Genomic DNA, 13,497 nt, shown 5'->3' on the forward strand with positions numbered 1-13,497 from the left:
TGTCATGTTTGGTAAGGTGGAGGGTCAGAGAAAAACAGGAAGACCCCAGTGAGATGGACTGGCCAAGTGGCATCATCAATGGGCTCAAGCATGGCAACAATAGTGAGGTTGGCCCAGGATGGGGCAGTGTTTTGATGAGTCAGTACCGACTCAATGACACCTGAGAACAACAATTGGTAGATATTGTTTTCATGAAATATACCAAAAATGGCATAATGGTTGTCTCTGGGAAATAAGAATATATGTTTTACTGTTCTCTGAAGTCTTCAAATAAGAATAAAAATAAATGAAAATATAAATTTAAACTACTTGTCCTACAGGGCCCAGTTCAAGTTTAATAGCCTCAATAATATGTTATTATAAGTACTTTCTGTTCTACGAACCATACTGTTTATTGTCAAGCAATAAATTAAAAACATTAATGCACTCAGACCAGTAGGGCAGCAGGTTAGACATTTGGTGACAGTATGTGTTATCAGTTAAATTTTCATGTTTGTTATTCACCTGCTTGAGTAAGCTGTACTCAGAAATTGACACAAGGCCTTTCTTAGATCTCCCATGATGACCACTTGACCACTGGCCGATGAAACCAGTGTTCCTTTACATAAAATACTGAACAGAAAATAAATTACTGACACAGGTTGATAAAAATCTCTTTAATACAAGTATTCCAATGACAATGTCAAAATAAATATATTAATAAAAACTCATGCAAGAATGCTTATTTGGAATTAAGGAAGATTTGAGACTGTCATTCCCTCTGCAGAAACACTATGCACAGATGCAAAATGATCAAATGCTGATATTATAATGAATCTCAAATACGTGGCAGAACCATCACGTGCCTGTAGGGGGATAAAGTCAATATGAATGCTTTCAGTAGTTCCAGTTAGGTGTTAACAAACAGTTTGTAAAATAACGCAGCTTGATGCAAGAGAAATATCCTAAACATATAAGAATTTATAAAATACTATGTTCAGAACAGAAGCCAGCCATGTCAAACACAACAGTTGTGGTGCAGACTAGCTATGTGCCAACCTCGGTTTGATGACAAATAACAGGCGAAGCTGAAAATCTCCAACTATACAATGCTGATCAATTTTTCAAGTGTGAGATTCCCTTTGGCTAGTGGTTCTTCAGAATATACTACTCTATAACATAGTTATACTTTTTAAAAAAAAATTTTTTTTTCCTTTTTTTTAATGTTTTATTGTGAATTATGTGATAGTTTATATAGTTATACTTTTACATTTATATAATTTCTCTGGTAGTATGAGGGGGCTTCAAAAAGTTCATTGAAAATGGAATTACAAGATAATAGAATTTTTCCATGAAAAACTGATGCCCCCTCATATATATAACAGGGCTGCTAATCACAAGATTGGTGGTTCAAACCCACCAGCAGTTCCGTGGGAGAAAAATGAGGCTGCCTGCTCTTGTAAAGATATATAGTCTTAAAGTCAGGACAGACCTGATGGCAGTGGGCCTATGTATAAAGAATTATAAATATGCTCATAACCTTAGACCCGATGGTTTCATTCATTGAAACTTAAATCTTAAACAATAATTTTTAAAAGATAATGACAATTACAGTAGGAATACATGCATAAGATGTCCCCTGTAATGTTATTTATGATGATGGACGAGAGGGAGGAGGAAACTAGCTTGACTATGTGACAGTTACTTTAAAATTATAATTATGAAGCTTGTTTTTTAATATTAAGTAATAAAAAATACAAACCCATACACACTTTATTATTATAACTATGGGATGCATATAGTTGACAACTAGAAAAAAATATAACAAAAGTTGTTATGATAGGGTAATAAAATTATGACTGATTTTCAGCCTCTCATTCCCCTTTATGATTTTCCAAATTTAAATAATGTTACAACCTTCCCTGGTCTGCCAAAAAAACAAAACCAAACAGTGCCATCAAGTTGATTCTGACTCATAGCAACCTGTATAGAATTTCCGAGACTGTAAATCTTTATGGGAGCAGAAAACCTTCTCTCTCTCCTGTGGAGCAACTGATGGATTTGAACTGCCAACCTCGAGGTTAGCAGTCCAGTGATAATCCTACAGCACCACCAGGGTTCACCCTGGTCCACAGTGAGTCAATACCAAAGCAAGTGGAGGTTTACTAGACATTTCTATAGCCAGAGCCCAGGAGGTAAAGATGGAGAAAAATAGGAAGATAAAATTCAGCATAATTAGTACTTTTCCTGTTCCCTTTTTCCCCACTGGTCTCCTTAATTACTGGGCAAATATTGGTGGTAGAGAAGGGAATTAATGGGATCTGAAAACTTACTACAAAATCTTTTCAAACATTGTCATATTAGCTCCTAGCAAATTGTGAAGGAAACTTAATGGACAAGAAGTCCTCGTTTTAACTTTTATTTAAAGAAAACTTAAATGCTACCACCTAAAGCAATCCATATTTAATTGTTTCACTTTTGTCTAAAAACCAGAGCCTGATAAACTAGCAGAAACACAGGGACTCCTGATGAGGCAGCAGCTTCCTTGTCAGCAGATACTGTTTCCACTTGACAAGCCCAATGGAATGTTGTCAGAAAATACTGGCTCTCTCTCCACCTCATCTCTCTCTGGCTTATTTGTTGCTGATCCTATGTTTCAGTTCCCCTATTTGAATCTCTTGTGTCCTTTCATGCTTCAATTAACACCTAATTTTGGCAACTCCACCTTTTCTGATTCTTAGTCTAGAAGGCCTATAGAATCAAATGAAAGAAAGGCAAAGCAAATAAAATAATTTAAAATCAATAAACGAACAAAAATAAAACAAGTAAGTGAATTCCATATTCTCCTTGCTGCCATTCTATGACAGAGAAGAGCCTAATTTATGAATACTACATTTGTACTTTAATATTATTGTGAATATCAGTCTTTTGGGGCTGATAATACACAGAATTTATAATCAAGAATCTACACTATCATTAACTCTGTGAATATGGAGATGTGCTTGAATTTTAAATACAGTATGCTGGTTAAAGTTGTGTTATCTCTACAAAGTATATATACGTACCACAATTTCTTCATTTTGAAGTTGCCCCTCTGTGTGCACTAGATCTAAAACACAAATTTAATGGAAAGGAGTTACAGGCTAAAAATACATTGAGGATAGCTGTTGAAATTTATGTTCAGTAAAACACAATAGCTGGTAAACTATAATTAAGACCAGATTTAAAGGAATTATCGATATTTTGGAGCTAAAATTTGATATAAAAATAAAGACTTAAGATATAAAATGGAAAAAAGATAAGTTAGGAGTTATAAAATGTCTCTAGTGAGTATACCAAATAAATTACCTCACTGCTGTCTAGTTGATTCTGACTTATAGTAACCCTATGATAGAGTTACTATCTGCCCCTTACAGTTTCCAAAGCTGTGGCACTGTGGGTTAATGTGCCAGACTGTAAAGCTGTTTGAAATGTAAGGTTGGCAGTTCAAGCTCACCTTGGAAGCCCTATACAGAGTCACTATGGGTCAGAATCGACTCGATGGCACTTAACAACAACAACAACAACAATCTTTTATGAAAGCAGACTGCCATGTCTTTCTCCTAAAATGTGGCTGGTGGGTTTGAATTGCCGATTTTGGGGTTAGCAAGTGAGCACTTAACCACTGTACCACCAGGGCTTCCTAATGAGTATAAGCAAAGGAAAATGCAAATGAAAATTATAGTAAAAGGATATAAAGAAATAAGGAAGAGATAAAATGTGAAAATCCTTGTTAAGGATCAAGCTACCAGTGGTAATCACAGCCTTGCACCATGTCCATGGGTAATGACTAGAGAGCTCTGTTTCTCCATGAATTTTCACTCTGATATTGCATTATTATGTGACCCTGAAGTGATCTCTTCTGGTATGTGAGTTTTAATCACCTTTACTTACATAGTTTTAGGAAAGATTAATTTATTTGATCAAGTATTAGTAACAATGAAGCTTGTGAGAGAAACGACTTGACAGGACTGCCTTGCTTTACCATGTTGGAGTTTTCTGCCTTTGGCAGGGCGTAGTCTCAATGTGGGGGAAAGCACAGGAAGACCTGAGAAAGCTGGGACCTGTATAAGGCAGGAACCTGTCAGAGAGGGCAAACTCAGATACAGAGAAACCTGTGAAAGCCCAATGTAACTGGGCTGCCTAGTTACTCTGGGTCTTGCAAGTTTTCAACTTCTGGTAGGGTGCAGCTTAACTCTATCACACTGTGTTGCTGTTGTTCTTAGGTGCTGCTGCGTCGGTTCCAACCCATAGTAATCCTACGGGCAAAGGGTTTCCAAGGAGCAGCTGGTGAAGCTGAACCACCAACCTTGCGTTTCAAACCGACTTTGCAGTCTAGTGCATTAACCCACAGTGCCACACCAGGACTCACCCTATAGTAGCAGAAACTATTTCCGTTTTCCTTCTCTGACAGCTTGCTGCCTTACAGAGGTTCTGTCTTCCACAGGTTTTATTATAAATCAAACATGCTTTAAAAAATGTGAGCTATTTAAATGAAGTAAGAAACCACGGACATTATTGTTGGGAGCCCTGGTGGGGCAGAGTTTAAAGCACTCAGCTGCCAGCTGAAAGGTCTTCAGTTCAAACTCAACAACCAGACCATGGGAGAAAAGATGTGGCAATCGTTTCTGTAAGACTGTTGTTGTGACATGCCAGTGAGTTGCTGTGGAAACTCTATGGGGCAGTTTACTCTGTCCTATAGGGTCAACTAGGAGCTTGGATAGCATAGTGGTTACGAATCGTGCTGTGAAACGCAAGGTCAGCAGTTCAAAACTACCAGCTGTTCCGCTAAAGAAAGATAAGGCTTTCTGCTCCGGTAAAGATTTACAGCCTCGGAAACCCTGTACAGGGTCGCTGTGAGTCGGAACCGACTCCACGGCACATAACCACCACCACCATAGGGTGACTATGAGTCAGAATTGATTCAACAGCAGTGGTTACTGACATTACTTTGAAATGAATTTTACTTGTATCCAAATAAATAAAGTACATTATTTTTAAAGCCACATAGTATGAAAAGGGAAGCCTCTAAGAAGGAAGATTGTTATGTGTCTGCTTTATAGCCCCTCTCTGAAGTAATAAAAAATAGTAATGCCCTGCCTGACCCCTTCCTTTTCTTCCAGAGGTAAATATTTTCAATTCCTTAACTGGTGTTATCCAGAGTTATAATATGCTTGTATTTCCTTTTCTGGATTTATCCATTTTCTATTTTCTATTACAGTAGTAAAAAAAAATTAGATTTCTTAAAAGAAAATTCTTTCTCCTGCAACTTTTCCCTTCTTCCAATTTTGAAATCAGTAGTAGATGGTTATGTTACATTAAAAAAAACTCTAAAAAAAAAAAAATTCACCATTGCCATTGAGTCAATTCAGACTCATAATCTCTACTCTGTGCAGGATTTCTGAGGCTGTAAATCTAAATGGGAGCAGAAAGCCTCCTCTTTCTGTTTAAGTGTTATTTACTGGGGAACTAGTTAATAAATTAAGGAGCTCTGGTAGTGTAGTGGTTATGAATTGGGCTGTGAACTGCAAGGTCAGCAGTTCGAAACTACCAGCTGTTCCACGGGAGAAAGATGAGGCTTTCAGCTCCCATAGAGATTTACAGCCTTGGAAACCCTGTACAGGGTCGCTATGAGTCGGAACCAACTCCATGGCACATAACAACAAGTTAATAAATTATGATTCATTTAATAAATTATAATCACATTTTCTTTCTTTTTCATCTCTCCCTACCAGGAGTTAATAATAACCTTTCATTTCCTTGTGGTTGTTGTTATTAAGTGACCTTGAGTCAGTTCTGACTCACAGTGACCCTGTATATGGTTTCCAAGAAGCAGCTGGTGAGTTTGAACTGCTGACCTTGTGGTTTGGTTGTTGTTGTTAGGTGCTATCCAGTCGGTACCAACTCATAGTGACCTTATGCATAGCAGAATGAAATACTGCCTGATCCTGGGCCAACCTCACTACTGTTGCCACGCTTGAGTTCAGCGATGCTGCCACTTGGCCAATCCATCTCATTGGGGGTTTTCCTCTTTTTCTCTGACCCTCCACCTTACCAAACATGACATCCTTCTCCAGTGACTGGCCCCTCCTGATAATATGTCCAAAGTATGAGAGACAAAGTTTGGCCATCTTGGCCTCCAAGGAGCACTCCGGCTGCACTTCTTCCAAAACAGATCTATTGGTTCTTTTGGCAGCCCATGGCACTTTCAATATTCTCTTCCAACACCATAACTCAAAAGCATCAATTCTTCTACGGTCTTCCTTATTTACTGTGGTTAGTCTGGTGCCACAGCAGGACTCATTTGCTTAGATTTACTTAATAATTAAAAATTGGAACATCTCAGACATATATGAGAGAATATTGTACCTTCCATATATACCACTTTCTAGATTTTACAATTACTAACATTTCCCCATACTTGAGTTATTTATTTATTTTGCTTAAGGTTTTTTTTTTTTTTAATTTTTCTTTTTGCTGAAGTATTTTAAATCAAGTTTATGTAATGTCAGAAAAAAACAAATCTGTCTTGTATGAAGTACAACCAGAACAATCCTTAGAAGTGGAGCAAGGCTTCCTCTCAGGTACTTTGGACATGTGATAAGGCAGAACAAGTCCCTAAAGAAGGACACCATGTAGAAGATACAATAGAAGACCCTCAATGAGAAGAAATGACACAGGCTGCAACAATGGGTTCAAACACACTTATGAGGATGGCGCAGGGTTGTGCAGTGTTTTGTTCTGTTGTATGTGGGATTAATATGAGTCAGAACCGACTCAATGTTACTTACCAATTAAGGATCCAGGGGGACCTCTCATGATGTCTTTGTCACTGCTGTTGGTACGTGTCATTAAGTTGGTTCTGACTCATCGTGGCCCCTCACACAACAGAATGAAACACTGTGGTGTCCTGCACCATCCTCACAAGAGTTGTTATGCTTGAGTCCATTGTTGCAGCCACTGTGTCAGTCCATCTTGTTGAGGATCTTCTTTTCCACTGACCCTTGATGTTACTAAGTATAATGTTCTTCCTTCTCCAGGGACTCCTCATTCCTGATAACACGGTCAAAGTACATGAGGGGAAGTCTCACCATACTCATATCTATGGAGTATTCTGGCTGTACTTCTTCCAAGACAGATTTGTTTGTTCATCTGGCAGTCCATAATTTCAATATTCTTCACCAATACCATGATTCAAATGTATCAATTCCTCTCCAAGCCTCCTTATTCGTTTTCCAGCTTTCACATGTATACAAGGCAATTGTAAATACCATAGATTGGGTCAAGTGCACCTTAGCCCTTAAAGTGACACTTGGCACTTTAACACTTTAAAGAGGTCTTTTGCAGCAGATCTACTCTACGCAATAATTTTATTTCTTCACTGATGCTTCCATGGGTGTTGATTATGGATTGAAGTAAAATGAAATCCTTGGCAACATCAATCTTTTCTCCATTTATCACAATGTTATCTATTGGTCTAGTCGTGAGGATTTCTGCTTTCTTTACAATGAGTAAAAGAAATACTGAAGGCTATATTTTTGATCTTCAAGTCCTTTAAGTCGTCTTGGTTTTCAGCAAGCATGGTTGTATCATCTGCACATCTTAAATTGTTAACGAGCTTGCCTCCAATCTTGATGCTCTATTCTTCTTCACACAATCCAGCTTCTAGGATTATTTACTTCTAGACAAGACCCATTTGACATCATATCCCCTGTTACACATCGTCTTCTGAATCTGGCTTGAATTTCTGGCAGCTCCCTGTCAACGTACTGCTATAGCTGTTTTTGAGTTATTGTCAGCAAAACTATACCTGCCTGTGACATTATTGATACTGTCCAATAACTTCTGAATTCTTCACCTTTCTTTCGAGTGGGCACAAATATGGATCCCCTCCAATCTGTTGGCCAGGTAGGTGTCTTCCAAATTTCTTGGCAATGACAAGTGAGTGTTGCCAGGGCTACATCAGTTTGTTGACACATTTCCATTGGTATTCCATCAATTCTTGGAGCCTTATTTTTTGCCAATGTCTTCACTGTAGTTTGGACTTCTTCCTTCAATACCATATGCTATGATCATATGCTTCCTCTTGAAATGGTTGAAAATTGACTAACTCTTTTTGGTATGGTAACTCTATGTATTTCTTCCATCTTCATTTTACGTTTCCTGTTTTGTTCAGTATTTTTCCTAGAGGATCCTTCAACATTTCAACTTGAAGCTTGAATTATTTCTTTAGTTTTTTTTCAACTTGAGAAATGCTCAGTGTATTCTTCCCTTCTGGATTTCTTACTCCAGGGTTCTGTACATTTCATTCTAATAATTGACTTTACCTTCTGAGCTGCCCTTTGAAAATTTCTGACTGCATTTCAAGAGACTTGTTCTTTGAAATACTTGATAATATATCTCTAAAGCACAGGATACTTTATTACATAACCACAAAACCATTATCATACTGTAAAATACTAGTAGTAGTGTTGTCAGAACCTATCTAACTTCAGGGGGCTAATGACCAAGATCAACAAAGAGCTGGTGCCCTATGAAATGGAGGTCAGAGATACCTCCACTTTCAGACCTTTCTGCCAATTCTGACACCAGCTGTCCTTCTAAGGACACTTTCTACTTCTTTGCTGGGTTTGATAATTTGTTGCAATTGCTACAAAGGACACAGAGACCATACTTAGAGTTACATGGTTTATTAAGGAATTAAGAGGGAACAGTGATCAGGAACTGGCTAAACCTCAGGATTAGGATTAGGATTAGGATTAGGATTGGGAAGCACGTAGACAAGGTCTGGAAGGTTCTTCCTAAGTGGAAAGTATGTCCCTCTCTTCTTTAGTTCAGGACAGCTCTCAGCTCTACTAAGTCATGCCTTGCAAATTCACTCTCTCCTGTGCAGGCCTCCTCTCAGGCCCCCTCCAGGATAGGGTCTTCTAGCTCCCCAGAGGACAGGCCCGCTCTGCCTTTAGTCTTCCTGCTGTCAGCCTTTCAACTGCTGACTCTGCTCAGAGCCAGAGTAGCTGTTCTGCTTTGTTTTTTTTTTTAACACTCTTAACTGCATTCCTAGCAGCAGTTTTCTGCTGTTACCACTAACTATGCCCAGGACTCCTGCTAAGCCTTTCACCATCTTCAGCATTATAGCTTTTGACTAGTGTTACAGCTATTTTAGAAGGCTCCTCGCCACCTCTGTTTCTGTTACTTTCTTCTTTTTCCTTCTGTTTCTGTCTGCCAACCTCTGTGTGGGTGGTTACATATATAAATAAGCCAACTCATTATCAATTTCAAGGTATGGCATGCCACTAGAGTCACAAACAGACCAATCACCTGTCAGCAGGCCACAGACATTTCATTTGCAGTCTACTGACCAATCCCTATAAGGTACCCGTCAGAGGGTGGTACCCGTCAGAGGGCAGCCTGCAGCACAGATAAAAAGTATCAAACCACAAATTGTTTCCAGCTTACCCAGGAAACATCAATCAACCTGAAGACAGTATCAAACCCTTTAAGGCAGAAAACTAAGGAAAGTATCAAACCACAAATTGTTTACAGCTTACCCAGGAAACATCAATCAACCTGAAGACAGTATCAAACCCTCTAGGGCAGAAAACTAGTGAAAAGGTTACTCCTAAAGTCTTTGGTGGATGGTGGTGGTGATTATGTGCTGTGGAGTCGGTTCCGACTCACAGCAACCCTGTACAGGGTTTCTGAGGCTATAAATCTTTGCGGAAGCAGAAAGCCTTGGAGAAGGGAAAAAATCTCTCAAGTTATTTTCCAAAGAACCAAGACAAAAGGCCATTTAAAGGAATTAATTTCACTACACATACATACTAACCTTGAAAATAATGCTTTAATATCATACCTAGTCCATATTCAAATTTCCCAAAATACCCCCCAAATGCCTTTTTAATAGTCTTTTTATTCACATCAGAATGAAGTCTATATTTTTAATCATGAACAATTTTCTCTTCCCACATCCTTTTCTCTCTTCATGCCACAGACTTCTGAAGAGGTCGGCTGTCCTATAGAAAGCCCCAAATTCTAGATTTTGTCTTCTTGTCTCCTCATGATTTCATTATAGAGGATGTCATTGTTGTCAAGTGCTGTTGAGTTGGTTCCAACTGAAATCATCCCTATATAGGGTTTCCAAGGAGCAGACAGTGAGTTATCCCTCTATTCCGTACATTTTCTATGATTGGAAATCAGAGCTAAATGTACAATTATATTCCAAGTTTGAGGCCTTCATCAAATGTCTGGTGATCTTTGGCTGTCTTTTGTTATTTATGAATAAAAAATTTTTAAATTGTGTGCATGAGCCAGGCCTAATGATGGCAGACTTTAACAAGGTGGCCAGGAGTGAACCAGCTTTTGTTATTACCCATAGATCTTTTTCTGGATCCATCCAATTACTCCAAAGATGAGTCTTCCAATCTTTTTGTTGGAGATGCACTCTTGGCTGCTGTCATTAATAACAGAGGGCAAGAAGGAGGCTGGAGTTTTCACTATTAAATATGTAGGCATTCATGTGTTGAAAATCCTATTTTTCAACCCTACATTTCATTCACTCTTTCTGCTATGCTTTGTCTCCCTGAGTCCTGTACCTTAATATTCAATGTTCCTACTTCTCTGCTGAGGATTAGGGGTTCTGGGAGAAAGGTCATTCTAACTTTTTGAGGTAAGAAAAGGGAACTAGAGTCCAAATGCTATGGGCAAATTGATTTGCTTTGCTTTGATAGTCTCCTTGGCAACACTTAGCTTGTACTCACTCTATCCAGCTACCAAAGTTACCACTCTTCCACCTACTTTCCTTAATCCATAACATGTATTTGTCTCTCACATTTGCTTTAGTCTTCTCATTTTTTGTTTTCTTTTGTCTTCTCTCTTCTTATGCTTCTTCTATTCTTTTACTATTATCTTCATAGTAAAAGAATAGAAGAGGCATAGTGTTTGGGGAGTTAAAGGAGATAAACACATGAGGATAATATGTGTGTTTAACTGGAAACTACCAATTCTACTGATGCTATTTAAGTAGTACCATTAAACAGGAAGGAAAGACAGAAGATGAGAAATTAATATTTATTGTTGGTCTGTCATGCCACATGCTATGTTCACAAAACCTTAAATGGTAAGTATCATCTTCATTTTTCAGAAGAATTAAATTCAGAAAAATTAAGTAGTATGTGTGTCAAAAAGCAAAGATGTCAGTTTGAGGACTAAGGTGCTCCTGATTCAAGCCATGGTATTTTTCAATCACCTCATGCATGTGAAAGTTGGACAATGAATAAGGAAGACCATAGAAGAATTGACACATTTGAATTATGGTGTTAAGAGTACTGAAAGTACCACAGACTGCCAAAAGAACAAACAAATCTGTGTTGCAAGAAGTGCAGTCAGAATGCTCCTCAAAAGTGAAGATGGCCAGATTCTGTCTCTCATACTTCAGACATATCAGGTTGGACCAGACTCTGAAGAAGGATATTATGCTTGGTAAAGTGGAGGGTCAGCTAAAAAGAGGAAGACCCTCAACGAGATAAACTGACACAGTGGCAGCAGCAATGGCCTCAAATGTAACAATGGCGAGGATGGCGCAAGCCTGGGCAGTGTTTCATTCTGTTGTACACAGGGTCCCTATGAGTCAGAACTGATTCAATAGCATGTAACAACATGTCGACGATTATATAATCGGTAAGTGAAATAGCAGTCTTGTGTTCAAACTTGGGTTTTCCTAGGCCATAAATGTGTCACAGGTATTTGACTAGTATCTGAAATGTTAAGAGGTCTGAACTGATCCAGAGGTACCTTGGAAGACTGGCCTAGAAATCTGCTTCTGAAAGGTCACAGCCTTGAAAAGCCTATGGAGCAGTTCTACTCTGCATATACCATCACCAGGAGTTGGCATCACTTTCCAACTACCAACAACAAGCATGTCACAAGGATCATCTATTTTCACTAAAATGCAGCCCAATTAGAAATGTAGAGTTACAGGACAATTCTCTACTTTCTTAAACTGAGAACAACGTGGGTGAAACAAACAAACACATACCTCTTTCAATCCACTGCTCAAAATCAACTGGCTCTTTAGATGTGCTCTTTTCAATCTTCAAGGTCCGCACTAGTATGGTAAATAAACAACATAAATAAAGTGTTAATTATCTACTTGATTCTGTGTTCCTGTCCTTGAAACTCTTATTGGTGGGACTGGGATCAGGAACACTATACTCTGAAAATTAATCATTTGCCCTGTGTCAATTCATCTCGTGAGGGTCTTCCTCTTTTTAGCTGACCCTTCACTTTACCAAGCATAATATCCTTCTTCAGGGTCTGGTCCAACCTGAGGAGCAACCGATGGTTTTGAACTGCTTTCCTTGTGGTCAGCAGTCCAGTGCTTAACCCACCCACAATTTTGTAAGTAGTTCCATCGTTAAAGTCTGTTTATTTCTGAACAAACTAGGATGTATTGTTTTCTGCCAGCATTTTGTGCGATATACTTAATCCTTAAATAACCATAAAACAAAATTAGAATGAAGTTCCAATGGCAGATTCTTCTCCTAAGATCTTCAGAAAAAGCCACTGGTAATAGAAAAATCAAAACTATCTAATGTGAATTATTAAGGTTATTAGATGTTCAGGAAGAATATGATAGGAAATCCCAGACTAAATAATTCTGGAATAAAGATTTCATAGAATCTAGTATTCTGGAAAGTTCATAATGTGGTCTTTTGCCAAGTATTTCCACATAGTAAGTTGCTAGAACATCATGTGCGCTTCAGAAGTGTTACCAATGTGCAGTTTCAGACAGGTTAATTGTGCTTAAAGCACTCATATTCCCTACACTCAGTTCCAGCAATAAAACTGGGTTCCATGCTGTAGAAAAACACTTGTGTTTTGCCAAAAGTTTACAGATGTGCCCTCTGCCTAAAACATGATGAAAATTAAAGATTATAGTTGCTTACCAAAGTAACTTTGGATTACAAGCTTTTCAATCCTTACATGTTTATGAAAACATATAATGAACTCCTGAGGAAACATTCCTGTGGTGGTCCAAAATGTTTCTGGATTCCTATTGTGAGTTTTAAAGGAAAAAACAACAGTCAAGTAAAAATGTTTAATCATAAAATTCTAATGACCAAGTCTCTTTTAAATTAAGTGATCTCTAGATTCTTGTACCAATATTCATCTATCAGATGGTTGTACTACAGTGGCTTCTGTGTTTCTATAATGCTAAGACGACAGACTAATAAGAAGAAAGAGACTGGTTACTTCCATTTAGTCACTGAAAACCTTATGAATAGCAGTGGAAATATGTCCATACTAGAATACTGATGCTGAAACATGATGAAGAGCACCATCAGATACATGCCAGAAGGTGACCCCTCAGGTTGGAAGGCACTCAAATTGTGACTGGGGTGTGAGCTGTTTCCTCAAAGTAGAGTTCACCGTGATGCCGCAAATGGAGTAAAGCCTTCAGGACCTTTATTTGCTGATGGG

The 13,497-nt window shown here is 38.3% G+C and overlaps 1 protein-coding gene across 1 annotated transcript in view; it reads right to left on the minus strand.

Annotated features, from left to right (window-relative positions):
* Nucleotides 1-731: 731 nt before the first annotated feature.
* Nucleotides 732-13,497, minus strand: part of HSPB11 (heat shock protein family B (small), member 11) — a 19,053-nt gene continuing 6,287 nt past the window's right edge. The window contains exons 2-5 of the mRNA XM_006839791.1: nt 12,963-13,069; nt 12,053-12,121; nt 3,045-3,088; nt 732-845 (exon numbers count right to left, since the gene is read on the minus strand). Coding sequence (XP_006839854.1) covers nt 732-845; nt 3,045-3,088; nt 12,053-12,121; nt 12,963-13,069 — 334 coding nt within the window. The remainder of the gene's footprint in view (nt 846-3,044; nt 3,089-12,052; nt 12,122-12,962; nt 13,070-13,497) is intronic.

Source organism: Chrysochloris asiatica, unplaced genomic scaffold (genome assembly GCF_000296735.1).
Source record: "Chrysochloris asiatica unplaced genomic scaffold, ChrAsi1.0 scaffold00026, whole genome shotgun sequence".
Taxonomy (NCBI): Eukaryota; Metazoa; Chordata; class Mammalia; order Afrosoricida; family Chrysochloridae; genus Chrysochloris; species Chrysochloris asiatica.